The sequence below is a fragment of the Gobius niger genome (assembly GCF_951799975.1).
Source record: "Gobius niger genome assembly, chromosome: 16".
Classification (NCBI taxonomy): Eukaryota; Metazoa; Chordata; class Actinopteri; order Gobiiformes; family Gobiidae; genus Gobius; species Gobius niger.
This window is the reverse complement of record NC_136867.1, coordinates 4,221,332-4,243,370: the sequence shown is the minus strand read 5'-3', so window position 1 is coordinate 4,243,370 and position 22,039 is coordinate 4,221,332. Positions and strand designations below refer to the sequence as shown.

Genomic DNA, 22,039 nt, shown 5'->3' with positions numbered 1-22,039 from the left:
ACTTTCAGTTGAGGGGGCCAAATCTGGTCTTCAAGCATAGAACCTCAGGCCTTCAGATGATTTTGAGAAATATTACTCAAACAAGAGGCCCATCACTGGCATTTGTAAAAAATAGTGCTTTGTGGGCTACAAGTTTGAGGTTTGGCCTGTGGGGTTTTGACAATGAAGAAAATCGGCCTCCATGAAGCAAACTTGCCTACTCCTCCAACCCAATGAAAAATTCTGACATTCCCCGTCTCTCACTCCTTACTGCCTTTATTTACAGTAACGTAACAGTTAAACTTTTAGAACATGCATAACCAACCATCAGGCGCCGAGGAGATGCTGTGCTTAATGCCTGTTAAACTTGGAAAAAACAAATCTCCCATCCACTCTGGTTAGGGAAAACGGAGCACCCAATCAAAACGTGTGCAATAGGTTAATTCTCCGGCCAGGTGATTCTGTCCATTAGCCAGGCTTCACATCTGGAGATGGGTCCATGGATGCCTGCCTACTGCTCCTTACGGGTCGTTGCTGGTCAAATGCAGAGCCAGAGGACAGATCTTGTGCCAGGCTTCTAGCGAATTGAGATTTCCCGAGTGGCGGAGCTTTGTGCTCTGCGCCTTTGCCACTTGCGAGACGGCGTCGCAAGAGGAGGTGACTGCTCTGATGGGAGCACCGCTGACATTCATTTCCTCCTTTACATCACCCTGCCTTGTGTTCTTCCTTAAAGGGATATTTCAGGATTTTTGACATGGGGCCTCATTTCCTAGTTATCCAGAGTGTTGATTTCTGGAGATATTTTTGTCTGTCTGTCTTATATTTGAAGAGTTTCGTGGCGCTAGGCTAGTGCAAGGCTAGCGCATTTCTATGGTATCAGCCAGCCTGCATTAAAAACAGTCTGACCCGCTCCACAGAGCACCTGAGGCAAATCACTTATAACACCAGACTAACCATATAAATGGCTGTGTCCATCGAATATTTTTTGGAATATAACTGACCTTGCATCACATCGCATTTTGAGGGACTATTTTCTAGCAGATCACTCCGCCGCTGCGTAGCTTATACAACCACGAAGCTGATGCTGCTCAAATATAAGTTATTTTAAATGCAAATTGGTTAAAATTATTCTATGGACACAGAAATGTATTTGGTTAGTCTGGTGTTATAAGTGATTTGCCTCAGGTGCTCTGTGGAGCGGGTCAGACTGTTTTTAATGCAGGCTAGCTGATACCATAGAAATGCGCTAGCCTTGCCCTAGCCTAGTGCCACGTAACTCTTCAAATATCAGAACTGCATGAATTACAAAAAAAAAAAATCTCTAGAAATCAGCAATACTCTGGATAACTAGTAAATGAGGCCCTATGTCAAAAATCCTGAAACATCCCTTTAAGCATTACAGGCTCTCACAGGTCAAACTGAAAACTTTATTAACCCCATTGTGAGCTGAACAATGTTAAGTCTTGAGAGACAGAGATGTCCCGCTGTGGTGCGTATCGGCCTGGCCGTAAACGCGAAACAAAACAAATGCACATGTTCACCCACAATAACTTGGAGCGCAATATTTCAGACACTTGTTGAAAAGTATGTACAAATGTTACTTTTATAGTCTTGAGGATGCCAGGCAGGCTGAGTGCCAGCAGGAGCCACAATATATTTAGAAACTTGCTTTATTTAATAATTCTTTTTCTTGGGGAAAAACAAGGAACGAATGTGCTTTCGATAACTCTCAAAGACACATTGTTAGTTTTCCCAACACACAGACAAGTCAGGCAACGATTTGGGAATCAATAAAGAATCGAATGGATAGGTAAAATTATTGATGGCATTGATATCAATAAAATCTTATCAATTCCCATCCCTACATATCACTCTATTTAAGTTGTTGATCCCAAATTGGACATTAAAAAAGCCAACTTCATGCCAACTGGTGACAAAGAGAAGCACTGCGTTCGGAATTGTCGGGTGCACTTTTTTGGGTAGACGAACATGACTGCTGTGTCGAGTGCTAAAGGGGATCATTAGCCTGCGAGAGAGTAATTCACAAACCACTCTAGTGTCTCCCAACCTTCTGTTTCCTCGTGATCTAAATGACATCCACCAGAGTTCTTCCTAAACACTAGCAAAGGTCAAAAGAAAGATCCAAAGGGAGCAAAGCCATATTTGTGTTTGCAATATTGATAAATGTAATTGTACGCATTGGCTTACATTAAGGTTCCAACTTGGCCACTAAATTATTTAACTTCAATGGCGTCACTGAGGAAATGTAGAGGCTGCAGAGGTGGACGTAAGAAGCGGAGACCATAGCTGCCCTCCACAGTGTTTTTCACTAAATGTTATGGCTAAAACGTACCCTTTCTCCCACAAAAGGTTGCCAAGACCAAACATGCACCCAGTACCACTTTGTCTAACTAAATACGCTAACTATTTAACTGTAACGTCCCCGGCCCACTCACTGACCACACATTTTTCTGCATTTGACCTTTTGCCTGTTGAAAATATTTAGCGTTCCTCTCCAGCTCTCGCTCTCCCGGCCCCTTTGGATGATTCCTGTAATTTGTTGCTACCTCCGCCTTTGCCAAAACCAATAGCGCTAATGCAGGGAATGGAGTGCTAACATGACTTACTGTTACCCTGCGATGCTCGTGAGGCGCAGACACTATGTAATGCTCATTGTATGGCTGGCCTTTGCTTCACATGGGAGTGGGAAGTGATCGCACTGCGCCCTGGAGAGCACAGGCTGGATGTGCATTAATGTAAAGACTGCCATAAGTGAACTGTTAATGTCTGTTCAATGGGAAATGGGACATGGAGCATTAGCGGGGTGCTGCGCAAACTGACCACCGTTTTAAAGAAGCTTCATCTTTGTTGGCTGACATCCAGATTTCTACTTTACTTTTTCTTAACTATAATAATAAGTTCAACTCATCATTGATTTGGATTTCCTACAGTTAACTCTCATTTATGGAAGAAGAATTCAAGCAATTTGAAACAATAGGTTGCTTTAAATAACAAATTGGTTGATTTTAATATGGCTATTTTCATCTGTTTAAGAAAATATGAATTGGTTCATGTTCCACTGTATTGATCATTCACAGATTAATAAATAGGCCCTCTGTTTTTTGCTAGTCATTATTAAACACACACTTTGACGGGCTTCTTGACTTTTGGTCATGGTTAGACCATGGAAATCTAATACCACATCCCAAAATGAAGGACGTTTTCAGTGTTTTGTTTGTGGTCCTCAACACAGTATTAACTGTGTAGTCCTATCAATGCAGTGAAACATTTAAATGGGTGCATTTAAGAGGGTTTTTTTTTGCTCCACACCAGGGATCTCCAACCAGTAGCTCGGGATCTACCAGTAGCTCGCCAGGCCTTTCTAGGTAGCTCGCCAAAGACTTTCTACATCTCTACATGCTTGATAACTTGCATTTTAGATGCATTTTCTGTTTGTTCTGAACATGCTGAACACAATCTGTAAACAGTTAGTTCAATATTGTAAAGTATAAGGAGTACAAACTCTAAAGTATAAGTCACTTTCTTTGAAATACCACCTTTGCAAGTAATTCTTCTGGGTGAACTCCACCTCAGTTACATTTTACACAAGTGTTTTTGAATCATGAGTAGCTCTCCGATGTTCATGTTGTGTAAAAATGGCTCGCTGGGTTAAAACCCCTGCTCCACACCTTAAATTAGACTTGGAAAAAAATCGGTTTTGAGGCTATAATTGCAGCAGAATTATAAGTAAAAAAGTACCGTCTCTGGGAATGTGTGCCAATTCAACACAAAACCTGTGGGCCACCATTTACTGGACTGAGGGCTGCATTTTGCCCTGGGCCGCACTTAAGGCACCACTGCGCTACACATTGTGGAGAACTGTAGATTTAAAGCATTAGAGTCAATCTTGTATAGTTAGTTTTGGCCAGCGTAATATTCTAAATAAATAATGACATTTATTCTATCATTTGGACCTACATATCTTTACAATCACGCATAACAGACTCATGTAGGACTTCATCACGGGCTAATGGTGGACATACTTGATTATGAAGCTAAAACATTCCTTTCAGAGACCAATATCAAGATGTAGTGGCCCCTGATCTGAAGCATTTTGGGGAACTCTTGGAACGTAGAATGTACTTTAGTTCAGTGTAATGTGTATCTGTGAAATCTTTTTATCATACAGTAAGATGAGTATTGCCATAGGTTGTAATAGAAGGCTCTTGTTGAGAAGCACTGAACTAAAGTATATAGTGGGTCTTGGACATAATCAGACTCCATGGAGAATGCCTTTGCAGTTTGCTAACTACAGTAACAATTTTCATTTAATTACAGTCAATTGTCCCTTTGTAAACATAATCCTATTTCTCAGTACAATTTGACCTCTTCCAAGACTGATTGTCACCAAGAACATGGCATGCACTTGATCTGATGACAGTAGAGTGTTTGAAGTTGGTCTGAAAAACAAAACCGTGCCCTGAAGCGCTTATTGTTTCTGAAACTGATATGTTTTGCTTGATATTAAGGGCCGTTTGACTGCCTTTTAAAGTTAACTGGCCATAGATTTAGCAATTAAGCTGCAATCATGCTCATTATGGTGAGTAATCCATTTAAAACCTCCCAGATGTGCCGCTGCGGCGATATTGAAACGCTCATGTGCAGGTGAAGTCCTTCGCTCTTAAGTGTCCACATGTTGACAGTTGAGCGTTTAATGGCCCACTTAATTGCACTGGCCCCGTCTTCGTCCCCGGTGGAGGTGTGGATGTGTGCAGAGGAGATGCTCACCCCTCTGTCCTGTGTTCGTCACTTTAGAGTTTACTATCAGAGTTTTAAAGAGCGTGTAAGGTAATGCAGGTGATCTCAACCACTTTATTGGTTAGAAAAAGAATAAAAACAAAGAGTATTGAAGCTATGGGGAGTGTTTTTACTTTACAATGAGAGAATTAGCAAGAGATCGAATTGTGAGAAAATGTTTTCCTGTACATGTAGGACTTGAGGAGGAGCTTTTTTGGAGCTTCTGCTACGCTAGCTAGTTTTATAGGAGACATGTTTTAGTGTATGTCCACTTTAAAACAGGAAACATTTGGTTAAGTTTCTGTTGGCACGATGGCTGAGCTGACACACTGCTCACAGCGAGTACTATACCTGCCACTTTGAATACTTTTGACCAGTGATGTGACCTTCATGACCAAAGCGGCTCCAGAGGAAATACCACAAAAGAGATTTTTGCACAGTTACTTGGTAATGCAGTTGTAGCCCCTTTTCTTTTATTGTAAATTGATCCCACTATTAGTAATGTTTATCCAGATGCGTACCTCTAAGCAAATTTGTTCTCAGACAGCAGGAGTTCGGGGTAGGCGACGTCAGGCCCAGGGGCCATAACTGGCCCTCCATTGTAGAACCTCTGGCCCTCAAGATTTTGAGAAATATAGTTAACATGCATTTGATCTCTGTTGTGTGTGAAGTAGAAATGTTGAAAATTATTAGCAGGACACCCATTTAGGCCGTATATGATGTACAAGTACAACGTTGGTAGGATTTGTAGAAAGTTTTACTTCGTAACTACTACTACTTACTACTTGTCAGTCAATCAATCAAACTTTATTTGTAAAGCGCTTTTCATACTGAAAGGTATCACAAAGTGCTTTACAACATTTAAAACAATGCGCCAGGGACAACCTCCCATATAAAACATTTTCGTTCTCTGCAGCCCTGAGCTCCTCCTCAGGTGGTTCCAGAGGCGAGGGCCGTAATATTGGAAAGACGCCTCACGGTGAGTCTTTTTGTTGACTTTAGGAATAACTAGGAGACCCCTGCCGGAGGAGCAAAGGGGCCGTGAAGGTTCGTAAGGTAAAAGCAGTTCTGAAAGATAAGAAGGACCAAGACCATTAAGACATTTAAAAACCATTAAAAGAACTTTCAAATGGATCCTGAAACACACGGGGCCAATGCAGCGATTCTAAAACCGGTGTAATGTGGTCCCGCCTCCTGGTCTTCATCAGGACACGAGCTGCTGAGTTTTGTAAAAGTTGTAGACCTGAGATCCTCTTTTTGGGAAGACCAGAAAGCAGGGCATTACAGTAGTTGATACGACTGGTGATAAAAGCATGCATGAGCGTCTCCGTGTTGGCCCGAGAGAGAATGGGGCGACTCTGGCTATGTTCTTTAGATGGTAAAAACCTATCTTTGTGATATTCTTAATGTGTGGAATAAACGCCAGCTCAGAGTCAAAGATCACACCCAGGTTCTTCACCTGTGAGGAAGGATTCATAGACAGTGACTGTAGTTGTAGAAGCTTTACTTCAGCTTACAATTTGAGAGTTCAGCCCTTGGACTTTTGACAGTGAAGAAAATCGGCTCTCCACAAAGCAAACTTGCCTAACCCTGCTTCTTAAAAGAAAATCATTGAGGTTAGCCACTCTTTTGAACGGCTCCTTTTTAAATTGAATAGATTCCATGGCTTCGGTGACGTTTTATTGATTGCTATGGCTATTGGCCAGTTTTACATCACTTGTCACTCATATTAAATACATAATATGAAAAATGTCACACCAGAAGGGGTGGGCAATATATCATGTACAAAATAATATAAAAAAAATGTTGTTTGGAAGATATGGTCTCAAAAGGATCAGCACCAAACGGATAGTCATAAACATTTGGTGCAACGGTCTGTTACAGAGAAAAACAAACACTGACTCCATCTGTGACATAAATTAGCACAAAAAATAAATATTTTAATTCTGTCAGTACTTGTCTTCCTCAGAAGTATTTCTAAAATTGGGTTAAATTTGTTTTTGTTTTTTTTACACATGCACTGAAACTATCCCAGTTTCTAATTTTAGTTTAACTTGAGATAATTCTTCTTTCTTTGGAACATAACCAATATTTTTGTGTAAATACCCCTTTGAAAGTTGGACAGAGATTCTCGCTCGTGCCTGTCACTTGTATGTCATACTTAAATGTCTCTCACTCACCTGCCTCGCTTTATCGGCTCTGATGAGGTAACTTTGACACTTTATCTTTTTAAACAGACAGGGGGCAGCGCAATTGAACGCAAACATGAAACGAGCGGCCCTTCGAAAATCAGCCCATCGTTCTCTCATTTCTCATCCATCATCCCCCACACCCCCCGCCCGTCCACCCACACACCTCCACTCCCGCCCGGGCGGCTGCCCCTCTGTCGGAGGTGTTCATCTGGAACAACTTTGCCACACTTGTTTTCGTGTTCTTTTCGATTACAGGGCAGCCGGCTCCGCTGCTTTGATGCCCTCCCCTCCATTCCTATCTCTTCCCCCCCCACCCCCCTTTTGTCTGCGCGCACACCGCTCTTTTGGTAATTAACTTTGTCCTCCTTTTATTTGTTGCAGTCACTCGCAGTCCACCCTCCTGAGCATCTTCTCCCTCGAGTACCAGGTTTGGAACTTTTCTCTCTCTTTTGTTGGGCCCTGACAGATGCCTAATTGAATGATGAATGTCCCTTTATTTCTTCGTAATTGAACTGCCAGCGCCGGGATTGGTTTGCGAAGATGCCACCCCTCGCCCACACACCACCAGCCCCGCCGCAGCCGCTCGCCGACGCTCCCCTGTACGCTCCTCCCCTTCAGGGACAAGGGCCCTACACTATAAAAAGAAAGAAAAAGACGGCAACGTGATGTGAATACACAAGCGATCGCTATTGTTGCTTATTTCAAAAAAAAAATCGCCTGATGTTTTGGTGGATAGTTAGAAAAAGGCTACACTTTTGTTTTATAAATTTACAACGCAAGGGAATTAATGCCCAGTTTGTGAACATGCTTTTGTCATAGTCATCATAGAACTGTTATTTATTTTAAGAAGGGGTGTGATACTTTTAGCAGGTGTTTGGTAATAATGTCAAACACATTTTTATCACTATCTTACACTTTTTCGGTTATAAAATGCAATATTGATCAAAACTTTTCACTTCCTGATCCTCCACATGAGCTACCGTAAGCCCCTCCCACGCCCCTGTCCTTGTGCTCCCGTTCGATGGGCAGCTGTTTCAATAGAGAAAAAGGGGAGGCTAAGTGTTTTTACTCCTCGATGGCAAGAGACGGAGAAGAGGACCTCAGGAGGAGCTTTTTCCACTCCGGAAGATCCCAGGATTACTTAAAGATGAGATAAGAGCCGAAGCTCAACTTCAGGTCTGTTTTCGTTGAGAGAACAACTTTGTAACATGGTGAAAAGCTCACAGATAACAGATACTGTATGTGAAGTCAAGGTGAGACTGACAGCACCGACTCCGGTCTGAACATTCAGCCGTGAGAGCCAGTCAAAGTTCCATGAATTGCTGACCTTTGCGCTAAGAAACGAAACAAAACAAATATCTCCTGGAAGCCCCTCTTAAGGTCTTATGCAGCCAGAAAATGCTTTCTTCACCATTATTTCTTGCTAAGCTTAATCCTCTCATCACAAAGGGAAAACTCTAGCCATCATTTCCCTCTTCATTGAAATTGCTGTATAGCAACAACATGGCTTATGATATTGCGTGAAAATCAGTAACTGAAACTACTCAGCACCATCCAAACTATGCCTAATGATGAAAAAAAATTACATATTAGTCGCTCTGGAGTGTAAGACTCACCCCCCGCAAATGAAAAGAAGTGCGACTTATAGTCCGGAAATACGGTACTCTTTTGCTGATGTTGTTGTTGATCATCTTTGCGAGGAAAGGCTCGGGTTTTATGTTTTTGATGAACTCTGACAAGTTGTAGCATAGCCCCATTAACATTCTTAGGTATGGCGCCAACAACAACATGGCAAAGAAAGTCAAGTTTATTAACCATTTAACCACCATTTATAACCACCAATCCACCATATAAAAGTAGGTGAAAGCTAATGGTATCCAGTGAGTAGGAGAAGTAGGGGGATGCTTTGAAAACCGCAAAAATATAATGTTGCAGGGTCACAAATGCTTTTTTGTTACTCTGGGCTAATTTCAATGGCAATTTTTTAAAGGGGGAAAAAATAGTTTCAAATAAATTTCCCCTTTTATTTTGTCAATTATGTCGTTATCATTAATTTCTTTTATATTCACAAATCTTAAAGAGGGGGTATTGTGCTTTTTTCAACCACATAGCACCAGTCTATAACACACTACAATGATGACCAAACCTTCTGTTGGTCTGTAAATGCAGTAAATTAGAATAACTGCCTTGTATAAAATTGCTCTCTCAAAATGGCTGTAGCGAATGTCTTGAAATAGGCCTCTGTCTCTTTAAGAACCCCTGACCCTTTCCGACACGGGGGTTCTGCTGAGGAGCAGTGGTTGGTTACTCGGCTGGTGACGAAAGCTCGGAGGCGTCTCCAGGAGGTGGGGGCGTTCCTAGGAGGACTCAGGCAAACCTATCCCTAAAATGGCCGCCATCAGAGTTTTTACAGATTACTCAAAAATACGTGAATGTGCCAAGGCAACACTTCATGTTATTATGTCATTCCCTCATTAAAAACATGCCTGATGTAAAGTCGATTTTGCATAACCCCCCCCCCCCCCCCCCCCCTTTAAAATTGTTTGCATTTGTGGCCAGTTTGGCATTTTGGATGAAAGCCACAAATCTTAAGTCAAATTTTATCCCAAAATCAAAATTCTGTTTCGAAGTCCATGCAACCATTTTTTTTATTTTTTTTTATTTTTTTTTGCAGTGCCTCCTTCCGCCCGGGCCCTCGGTGGACGTCTGCCAAGGCTTCCCCATCCATCTGTCTAATAACATCTAGCCCCTGCTTATTTGGTGGACCTGTAATAAATTATGCTAAACCATTATTATTCTGACAATAATCATTTCCCCGTGTAGTGCGCCGGCGTGCGCTAAATGTTTGCTGACTCGCACTGTCACTGCCGCTTCTCCGGCTGACAGCAGACGATGATAAATGGCCGAGGCCGGGCGGCGGCAGAAAGGGAGCGCACGGCAAAATGGAGCAATTCATCATCGGGCTGACAGCTGCCACTCACGCGCCCTGTCTCCCCGGAATTACATTTCCCCCCCCCCCCCTCCCTCCCCCTTCTTCTCCGTGTTAGTAGTTTTTAAATAAGTGGCGTTTTTTAAAAGTCTTATCCGCGCTGCTTGCTCCTGGTAATTGAATGCATAGAAATGTCAGAGCGAAGGGGGGGGGGATGCGGGATGGGGTCATTGCGTGATGGAAAAGGGGAAATGAATACACGGTTTGAGGAGAGATGGAGGTGTAGAACACGCCGGCTTCAGCACACTCTGACCCCCGGCCGAACTTACTGAAATGAAATGAGTCTGACCCCAGAGCTCTGCGGCTGGTTGTTCAAATACAGTGTGCGGTGTATAGTAGACAGAGTAGGGGTTCCCAAACAGGCGTGTGAGTACGACTCAGGGGTGTGTGGGGGAAAATCACCACGTTTTTACATGAGAAGTCTAATCCAACTCGGCTAAAGATTTGACTCCTATCCACCTGTCAAACCAGTCATGTTCCAGTCACATGACAACCACCGATCCGATTGTCCGTGTTTACATGCATGAGACCCATGTATGTTGTTCATTAACTCTCCCGACCAAATAAACCAATGAATACATTTCTGGTTCACTTTGGGCTGTTATGTTGTTTTTAGCAGTGCCTCGTTTAGCCCAAGGTGCTTTCAAACTAAACTTCTGTTTTGGGGTTAACTGTGATGTCCTACAGATCTTAAACTAAACACCCACAGTTTACGCCAGGGTTTCCCCCAGGGATTAAGCTCAAATCCACCTAAAATGTTAATAAAGAGGCCGATTATCACTATGCAACGATAGACTATGGCTCGTTGTGGAAGAGAATTGTGTAATAATAAACTATAAATTCAACCAGCACAGCTTAAAAGTCAGCTTCATATGTAGTGACTTTATCGTACAGTTGTATCGTATAGTTAATCTGCTCGGCGGGTGAACACATGGATATAAGACTTTTGGTTTGTTATGTTTCTTGACTTGCGCCTCAGATTTGACCTGAAATCCTCTGAAATCACTGAGCACTGACATGTCTCCCAAATATTGACATGTTTAGTTTCCACATAACGCACAGAATCCTAAACAATATTCTGAAGGTTTTTTCCTCCCTTGATGAAAAGTCCAGTTCTTTTGTTTTGATTGATTAACCTGGATGACTATTGTTCTAATATTACAATAAGTAAATGGGCAAACTCTTGAATATGCTGGATTGCAAAAAAATGGGCACTACTGTTTCAGCAGGGTTTATGTGTCTTTCCCTTTGCTATCCAATAATAATCAAATGCTTATCAAGATATACATCTTACATTATTATTATTTTTTCTACAGAAGAGGACAAAAAGGACAATCTCTCGACACCACGCACCAGATGCCATCGAAAGCTACTACAAACGGTTAGTATGAGAATTTTGGTTTGTTGGCATTCATGCCATATCCAAAACAAATGTTTAAAAGCCTTTTTTTGCTGTCAGCGATCTTTAGAATATTTAGATCTTGCAGAACCTTCACAGCCACGATACTGTCAAAATGCAGTGTTGCCACTGATTGATCATTTTGTGATTTTACAGTAAGCAGTTGATTAATTAAGGTACTCGCCAATACAATACCTAGCTTGGCTAACGCCAGACTAAAATCACAAGTGATATTTAGACTAAAATCACAAGTGATATTTAGTCTGGGGACCACCATTTCATTTTCTCGTAGGAGAGGTGTGATGTACGATCGTCCATAGCTGTTTATACGGGCGCTACGAATGTCTATCATATCCGTCTGCACGTGGCCACAGCCAATCGTATCATCGTATCTGATGACGTATGACGTACCCGCTGTAAACTTTCGAGCTAAACTATTTAGAACACGGCCTAAAGCTTGATCGAAAAATAGCGTCGCATCTGCTACTGTCATGTTTTGTTTTTTTTTTGCCGTAAATAAACTACAAGCTTCGCGTCATCATCTTGCCATCCCTCCTCGTTCTGTGATTGGTTCCCAAATCCATGTGAAAATTTTGGCCATGGTCCCCAGGCTGCTGTGCAGTTCCAAATGATTTGAGCGCACACAGCAGTCTGGCGTTAACCAGGCAATACAATACCTGCAAAATCGCTACCTGATTTCAGCAGTTCATAATAATAATTTATTTATGTATAAATACATAACACAATTAGTATAAGTATTATATTATAAATAAGTATTAAGATATTGCTATTTACAGACTGATTTCCGATGTTTAGGCCCAATCTCAATTCTCCCCCTAGGTAGGTAGGAGGAGTTTGACAAAACACGGGAATAATGAATGTTCTGAATGAATTCACGAACATCGTAACTAAGCACTCTTACAACATTTATAAAGTTGCAGAACTCTTCGATCATGACTTTATTCACTTAAACGTGTCAGTTCTACGTTTTTGCTTTGCTGCTGCAAATGCTACATTTATTTGCGCTGTATTGGCTGACTTTTGCAATTTCTTTCCAAACTTTCGATACGCCGCTATTGACGTGACACACGGGGTTCATCGCTGCTGCGCCCGCGGTCTCCCCGCGGTCTGTCTACCTGTGCCGCTGTGCTCTGTAGAAACATGCTATAGAGACAAGTAGGCTTGATTTAGTTTTTTTGACATAACCTTAATCATCTGTATTAATAGTAAATACAGTCAAATGGAGGGCTGTTGATCTTGGTGAAAAAAGCTTATTGAAACAATGCCACAGTGAAGGTGTGCTGTAATCAAAGGCGTCAAATATAAGAGTGTATGACATTATTTTTGATCAGGCTGTGTATTTCCTCACACAAACTTGCCTGATAATTGTAGTTAATTGAACTCGTTATGCTTTAGGAAAGATGTCTCCTTTTTCACTGTCCCTGTGTTTTATCAAAGCACGGCAATGAAAAACATACAAAACATTTTCAAACAACTTTTTGAAGATTAAAAAAAAAAAGATCGTCTGACCTGGGTGCACTTGGACTTCACACAGAAGGGGAGCGAGAGTCGCAGCCATTTCTAGGCAACTCTTCTGTCTGGTTTGGAGGAAATTCGAAGCCTCCCGAGCAGTGCTGCGTTAACCGCAGCAGACCTCACGCAGCCTGCCATCTGCCACCCGGGGCCCAGTCACCGGGGACATTAGCAGGTCTGGGCTAGCCTGCTCCAGGCCGCCACAAGCCTCTATTGTCTGTGTTTTTCATTGTGGTTTGTCCTACCGCAGGTATAAGAGTGAAGCCCAGACGCGCCCAGACGACCCGGTGATGCTGGAGTTGGCTAATGAGGTAAAGACAAAAAACTGTGCGAAATTATGCAATATGCAGGGATTTATGCATCAAAGTATTTGCATTTTACACAGAGCTTGTGTGTATATTGCACTACAACATGATAATAGACTATATACTATCAAAGTTGGTAAAGAAACAAAGCACACATCAACACTAGTAAACAAAATATGAATGTAAAATTTAAGACCCACCTCTATATTTTGCGACCAGGCCCGATGTTTATATAATGCTTTGAATCTATGGATAGTTTGCAACAAACTGGATATACAACTGAAGCAATGCCAAAGTTGTACTCCACATACAGACACAAAAGCTTTTTTGGATTGAGTTATTGGCAATGTAATCTCCATATCCTTTCAAAATATAAAGTTTCTCTCAAATTGTAAAGAAACCTTTTACATTAGCTGGTAATAATTTGACTGAATAAACATCAATATTACATAAAGCGTTCAACAAAGTTGCTCAAATTTTAGGATCTTGTGAATGATTGAATGAAGTTATGTGTGTGATCTAAAAAAAAACAAACTTTTGAATTTTCTGTACTCTGTTTCTGTAATATTATTAAAGGATCAATATTGCGCTACTGCTGATATGCCTTATGTGCATTAAACCCAATATTTGTAGTAGTTATTATTGGAAAACCAAACTCTGATCATTCAAAATAAAAGCTGTACATTGCCAAAGCTGAATGAAGTAAAGGTATTTTTAAAAAGATTCTCATGCACTTGATTAAATGTTAAAAAGTTCCTTCCATCTCTGACAAATGCTGTCCGTGGTGTTGTGAAGATTCTCTGCTCGAAATGCCGTTTACTGAAAATACCACCACACCGATCCCCGGTCTGTGAGCCATTACCGCAATTGGTCAAATGGTCAAACGGCCCGGTCCATTATCAATTATCGAATGTAATTATCGCTCCCCTCCCTCCGCAGATGTGGAAATAGTTTTTTGGGGAGTTGGATTGTGTCATTTGGCTGAATTGCAGCTCGCCCAGCGCGGCCACAAACGGCGGGCCAGGCGGCGGCGGGTCAACTTCTCTTTCATCACTCCCCACCTGTTGACATTCAGGGGTTAATAGGGGAATTTGACTCGGGCAATAAGAATTATGTATTTCAAACTCCAATGAGGGTCAGCTGGGCAGGGCAGCAGAAAAAACAAAAGGGAAGACTGAGTTGAGGCTACTGTTTATTATTGATGGTATAAAGTAAATATATTTTAAGTGGATTTATGCTTTATTGAAGCTTTAACATTCTTATCTTCAAGGATGTTTGACTGAATACAATTTTAAATGTCTATGTAAGGATGCGGCAGGAAGATTGACTGAGGAGATTGGACTGGTCAGGATTGCGAATTGGACAGGAGTATTTTCTACCGGTAGTTCTCAGAATAAAATGAGATATACACAAGCTTTCACTGTTGGCTAATGGCAAGCTAGAAAATCGATGTTGCCCGGAAGAACACACTTTGAGCGCAAATACGGACCGCTTCACCTGTATAAGAAGAAACAGTAACTGTGAAACTGCTTGACGGAAGCAAAATACTTCCCCGTTAGATGGGGATCAGCATTGTAATAAGATTGAACATGGTAGCAAGATTAAAAGCTCGAAGATACTGGTTTTGCGCAATGACACAATAGTAACAAGTAAAGCTTGTATACCTTTTGGAGTCCAACGGAAGCATATTTGTATGTGTTAAAGGGACTATATAGAGTTTAAAAATGTTAAAATTATGTACTTTCCTCCCCCTACATGTTCCTCCATGTCCTAATGTACAGAATGAGCCCAGACTGGTTCACCACAACTGCCTCTAAAATCCTCCAGAAAGGAGTTAATTCGGTCCGAAGTGTTATGTATGAGCTTAATAAAGAAGCTGCAGCTACGCTTAAGACCTGAGGTGGCAGCAGTGAGCATAAAATGACGAACTTGCATCTAGCCCCTTTAAGCACTTTCATGTGAAAAAGGCCAGTGAAATTTTGGATTTGTTCTTCATTCTCTCCGCACACGGTGATGGTAAGCTACCCCCCGGACAGACAGACGGGACAGAAGTGTATACAGTTTGGCAGGTTCTAGTATTATCAAATAGATTTCACACTATCTGATATTTTCTACCTTTTTTAAGTTTAAAGTAAAGGGGTGTGACCTGTGAAGAGGGGTGGGCTAAAGTAGTGCAGTGCTCAGAGACCCATCAGCAGATCTTTTACTAGGTTCATGCCCAAGAGTCAGTATGTGGAAGATTAATCTTTTGTGTCTTTCTCTAAACTTCTCATGGTCCACACATTTTATCTTCCTCTCCTTCTGGGGCATATGCAATCATTACAATTTAGCAGTGTAACATTACTCAGTAGCCATGTGATTCTGACCATCAGCCTGACTCGAGACCATCTTGTGAGGCTAGAATTCATCTAACCGGTCAGCCACACTGCCAACTCGGAGGGCCCACCTGCACTGGTCCCTGAGATTGAGATTGCTTTAAAATCAGGGAATAATGTGAAGTTTGTCATGCAGGAATGTTGTTTATTACTAATCTTTGGCATTTTCAATGGAGATATTAAATTGGAAATGCCATTATTTACACATATTCTGTTCGCATGATGTTGGACTGATTACCTTTGGGAAACGTGTTGTTTTCCCTTCCGTGTGTTTGAAATAATCCATGTCACCTTTGCCTTTCCGAAGCCTGCCCCGCTCCCACACCTCCGCCTCACCTCCGAGCTAACCGCCATTATACATCCACTTTAATTGGCACATGATTTTTCTACTGCGGGGATTAAATTTGGCTCTGCGATAACTGTCTATGAACCATTTCACTGTCATTTTAATACGCTACTTAACATTTAAACGGCTCTCTCCGTCTCCCAGTCGGCTAATTGACGTAGCTCCTTGGCTTTATGAGACAGTATATCCCGCTGCAGAGGGGAAGGAACGGCCGTGATGGAGACCGCTCAGGTGCCGCTTTCAACCTCCTGTCACTTCAGTGTCTGCTCTTTTGAGGCTAGTGCGGAAATTGAAGGAAAGGTCATTCAAACTGGTCATAGAAGTTTTTCTGCTCAAAAGTTGCCGCTAATACTTTTATCCCATTCATTTTCTTTGTAGCCTGTTGTTCCCAAGCGTGGCCGTTGTGACCGTTTCTTTCTTTCAGTGTGGCTACGCCTACCATGAGAAGTTACAGAACGGATAGAAAGGGCTCACAGCATTAGAGATAAAATAAAACCACACACAAAGCTTAGCCTTAAGGCCCATTTATGCTCCAAGTTAGGAATGTGTACGCAGACGCTTGGAGGTTTGTGTCGGTGTCCTGCGTGATTCTGCCTGTGCGCTCGGTCAGTCGCTTTGTTTAACCATAGGGTGGGGACACTACTGCACACAACAGGGAAGCCGAACAAGCCGAATCTCACTATTGTAGCCCACATAAAGCACCTTTTTCTGCAAATCATATATTTTTGCCAGAAAAAAACGTTCTTTAGTGAGTATTTGGTCTCTGATTTGTGTAAAAACATTTCTCTGATGTTGCCTAACCCTGCTTTAACCAGAACTCATTGCACCTCAAGGACAACATCCAACCCGATAATGAATGCAATGCAATTCACGAAATACCATGCCAAACTTGTAATGAAGCATATACTGGGGAAACAAATATTCAACGCACCACAAAACGCCAACATTAAAATGAGTGCGTGAAGGTGACAGCGGGACAGCTAGCCAGATCCATGAAGCCAAAATCTGACCCCAAAATAATGGAATGGAATGGGGGTGCTCGATTATTGAAAAAATAATAATCAGGATTATTTTGGTCATAATTGAAATCCCGATTATTCAAACGATTATTTGTTGCCTTTAAAAAAAAAAAAGTACCTTTATTTAACAACAACAACAACTATGCTGAATATGAATGAATATATGTTTTTTCAACAGTCATAAAAGTACAAATGATTTAAAGTTTGCCTCGATTAAGGAGAGGTCTCTGTTTCACACCTGCCCCCTGCTGGCCAGCCCTCACACCTGCACAAGTAAACTGAGCAGCGCGGCCTGATGACATCATCACACAGCGCAGTTTGTTTTTGAGCCATGGCACATGAAATGCGAAGGGAAAATAATCCCAGCGGCATGAAATAATGTAAGTCTGCTTTGCACAAAAAAAAGTGAATAAATAAATAAAAAATTAATGAAATAATAAACATTTTGATTATGCTAATTTAATAATCGTTTAGTGTAATAATCGAAATCGTAATCGAATTTCAATTAATTGCACAGCCCTATAATGGACAGGGGAGGGGGCGTGGATCATGGGGACAGAAGAATGTGAATACAAGCACCGGATCCGGGAGGCTATCGAGCTCAAATTTCCTGCTCTACGCAGCCAACAGTTGTCAACGCTAGTGACAATGATGCACGTCAATGGAAATTGGACATTTTCGGCGTTTCGGTTCAAGTCAACCAATAACCGATAATGCCACTGATAATTATGTAGATGTTTTTGGACTTTAATTTATAAGAATAGATCAAATGAAGAGATTTTACTTTGGGTTTGGGTCTCCATCTTTTTAAAAGCTCAAGGTTTTCTACTGTTGCATCATCTGAGCAGGTCTGTCTCTGCTCATCTGTGTCGCGTCTTAAGTAAAAAAAAATACTTCATTACTTCCTTGTTAGTATTTTTCTTTTTGTGGAAATCATACTTATTAATTTCTTTGATGCAAAACTGTTCAAAATGCAGACAAAATATCCCGTTTTGTCCAGCGCCGCTGTAACCTGCCCCTGACATGAGAAAGAAAGTGATGCCAAATCCGTACCTGTGACATTCACGTCTGCATAGCAGTGCATCTATGTCTTTGTATCTATGGAAGAATTTTATTCCAAGAAATTCTGGGAATACACAAGGACAACCTCAAGTTTTGGCCATAGCCTTCAGTCTCCTAAACGTAATAAAAAATCTTTGGAAAGACATCAAAAGAGCTGTGTGTGCAAGACAGCCCGGAAGTCTTTCAGAACTGGAAGACCCTTTGTCAGGTAGAATGAGCCAAAATCCTTCAGACTAGAAGTGAAAGACCTACAAAAATAGTTTACAAGCTGCAATATAATGGATGCCCAAGCTTTTGTCATGGCTTTTATTTTAATGTCTCGAGAAATCCCTAAGAGCCACATGGCATTGTAAGTCCTCCATCCTACAGCTCGAAAAACAAAAGAATCTGGACAATGATGATTAGTTTCCACCTCTGTGAGCCTTAGCCACACGTTAGCCGGCGTGATGTGCCGCGACGTGACTGTGGATGGACTGGTGATTAATATGAAAATTAGGATGATGCAAGTACCTGAACTAATCAGGTGGTCCTTATTCAGGCTGGCCCCGCGCTGGTAATGTCGCCATTTTTCATGTGTCAACTCCGCTCCGCGCTCCCTAGACTCCGCTCCGCGCTCATTATTCTGAAGTGCTAATGAAGTGTTACAGCGCTCCCACAGGTCCTGGAAAACCTGGGATACTCTAGACAATGTCAGGGATACCGGGAGAAGTGTCTGCAAGATTAACTGCAATCAAATGGAGTTGAAGTTGCATTTCGATTGGTCTCAATTTAATTGAACTGATCGTTGAGCGCTACGGACATTTCAGTCGTCTTTCAAATGTTAAATGTCAACTGATTCACGGTCCTAATTGTGTACTTGTATTTCCGCAGTGCACTGATGTTGTATTTTGTTGACAGAGATCCTAGTTTTCTACTTCTATTATCCTTATACTTCACAGGGATGAGTTCATAAGCATGCATCCTTTTAGTACAGTGGTATGATGTTGTGAAATATTAAATCCGTATGACCTTCGTGAAAATAGGCGAGGGCTGTTCGCTCTCCCGTTTGACAATCAGAGGCCAGCGTCTGTTCACGCCACGTTAGTACGATTGAGCCCGCTTTGGCCACAGTCAGAGGTCCCTAAATATACCTGGTCAGACCGGTTTGACCCTGGTCTGCGCTATGGAAAAGCTTATCCAACCCGGTTGACCAGGCATTGGGCTGAGGCGCACCTGCATGTGGAACTAGGTCTGTTGAGTCCCAGGTTGAGTCCCAGGTTGAGGACAATGTCCCAGGTTGACGATTGCCCATGTATATTTAATTTTAGCGAGACGCATTTCAGTCATTTCGCTGCCTTTTCTTAAAAAAAAAAAAAAGTGTCAAGGAGCTCCGGGGCAGCACTTTATCTTTCTGTTCATCTGGGCTGTTGTTTCACACACAGCCACTCATCTGAAGGGATTTACAGTTGGGTCCAAAGTTCGGATCCAAGGTTCGTCACCGAGGTCTGCCATTTAGTGAACTTTGCTTTAGAGGCTTTAATTTACTGCGCACAAATGTCTTTTTTCAGTATATTGTAAAAGCAAATCAGGTAAAGTACCTTTATTGGTTAAACCTGCTAGTTTGCTATCAGTGGGAAAATAAACGATGTCACCCCATTTTGTTTTATGAACAAATATGCTTCATCCACTTCTAAACCTGGTATTGAACTACGTTGGATCGTGTTTGCTGACAATGTATTTTAATTAATTTTATTTTTTTGACAATAGCGTGCTTCACATTTGCTTTTAATCTTAACTTATGAAGGTTGCCACTTGTTAAGCCCATTGAGGGTTTTCGGTAACCTTCCATCACATTTGTGAAACCAGATGTAATCATGCTATTGTTTTTACTATGTGAAAATAAATCCAAATCAAAATATGCTTCAAACTAGCATCAAATGTATGACTAAAATGGTTTGGTTTCTCAACACCTAATAGTAAAATGCTTGCCAAAACCCTATTAACCAGCAAAGCCTTTTTTTTTTGCTTGTGTACCATCCCATCATTGACAACACACACCAGTTGCTAAGTGTAGGAGGCAGGTCAAGTATGAAATGTTTTCAGGATAAAAAATGTTCAAAAATATCAAGCACTTTTCCCCCCCACATATTTGTGTTAATTCTGACACGCTAATTGTGTAAATTGTAAAAATGGCACAATAGTAAAAAAAGTAACAAAAAAATAAAAAATATCAAGCACTTTTCTCAGCAAGGCATAATGCTTTTTATTTAAGTCTCCCCCTCACTGACAGCGCACAGCCTACCAATTACTAGTCTCCTCGCTTGCAATTGTATCTAGAAATAAGTGGTAATTCTTTTGCAGTAAAAAAAGATAAACTGTCTGGAGAGTGTACTTGGACAAGAAGGAAAGCCCCAAGCTCAAAACGCAATCTACACCTAATGAAGACATAAACTGTGCCTTCCCTTAATTATTATAGACACGTTTGGCCTTAATGCAATATTACGGAGACGTGAACAGATCCCGCTGCAGGGACAGAGTCGTTGTTTAGATAGAGGAATAGAAGCTTTCAGTGTTAGCAAGGAAGCATCACAGAGGAAGATGAAAAGCACTACTCCTCTTTACAGGCTAACGGCACTCTCACTTCTGCTCCCCAATTATGCTAACAAGAGAAAAAATGATCTCCAACCGAGGGAATATAGCGCTCCATAATGAGGGGGCCAGGAGGAGCAGCACTGTCTGCAAGCGCTGTTTTAATCTACGCTTTACACCGACAGCTGGGGAGTTTAGAGCGCCCGGTTTGTTAGATGGGCTAATTACAGGTGTATTTGATTTAAAAACGTACAAATGTTAAAACGGGCTCTTTGATGAATTATTTGATTGCAGAGTTTTCAAAATTGTAGTTGGACAGTGCGTTTCAGCCTTTGACATTTTAGCACTGGAAGTTAAAAGACACGTCTCCTCCATTAAGGACATGTACTCCACCCGCAAAGCCTTCAGAATCACGGGAAACCCCACGCAATCCCATCATCTCTCCAAGGTGATGCCCTCAGGGAGGAGACTGCGTAATCCACGGGCCAGGTCCAGTCGACTGAAGAACAGAACCTCCTGCCCTCCCTGTGCTTCCACCCCTCACTCCCCAAACCCCGCTCCACAACAAGGATGAGAGAACCAACAGTTTCGATTCATTGACAAATAAAATCTTTTAATCTTTGGAATCTTTGGAAAAGTGCTTGTAGCTGAATGTTGTGTAGAAAAAAAAGAATTTAAAGGGGGGGGGTATTATGCAAAATCGACTTTTTCAAGCTTTACATGTTATTATGTCATACCCTCCTTAAAAACATGCCTTAAGTGTTGCCTTGGCACATTCACATATTTTTGAGTAATCTGTAAATACTCTGATGGCGGCCATTTTAGGGATAGGTTGGCCTGAGTCCTCCTAGGAACGCCCCCACCTCCTGGAGACGCCTCCGAGCTTTCGCCACCAGCCGAGTAACCAACCACTGCTCCTCAGCAGAACCCCCTCCCCACTGATGCCACAGACAGCGTGTGGAGGGGGCATGTCGGAAAGAGTCAGAGGTTCTTAAAGAGACAGAGGCCTATTTCAAGACATTCACTACAGCCATTTTGAGAGAGCAATTTTATACAACGCAGTTATTCTAATTTACTGCATTTACAGACCAACAGAAGGTTTGGTCATCATTGTAGTGTGATATAGACTGGTGCTATGTGATTGAAAAAAGTATAATACCCCCTCTTTAAAAAAAGAAATGAAATCAATGAAGAATCATAAGCTATTTGGCTGATGTTGCTATCCTGTATCACCTCCATACCCGTTAGTCTGGCAAGCGGCGATATCCTCGCAGAAAAATCCATCATCATTGGGTGGACAAATCAGTGACGAGCCTCCACTGTTCTCCAGGACTTGTCAAAGGCTGAAATCTTCAGAATTTCTCACATTTTATGACCAATTTAGACAAAAATGTGAGAAATTCTGGTCCAAATGAACGAATACCACCCAAACAATTACATGTCATATTTTGAAACATTCGCAGGACAGGGAGGAA

The 22,039-nt window shown here is 41.7% G+C and overlaps 1 protein-coding gene across 2 annotated transcripts in view; it reads left to right on the top strand.

The window, feature by feature from the left end:
• Positions 1–22,039, top strand: part of cdin1 (CDAN1 interacting nuclease 1) — a 167,966-nt gene that overhangs the window by 22,397 nt on the left and 123,530 nt on the right. For both annotated transcript variants that reach the window (XM_079573228.1, XM_079573227.1), the window contains exons 3-5: positions 7,350–7,395; positions 11,274–11,338; positions 13,140–13,200. In XM_079573228.1, coding sequence (XP_079429354.1) covers positions 7,350–7,395; positions 11,274–11,338; positions 13,140–13,200 — 172 coding nt within the window. The remainder of the gene's footprint in view (positions 1–7,349; positions 7,396–11,273; positions 11,339–13,139; positions 13,201–22,039) is intronic.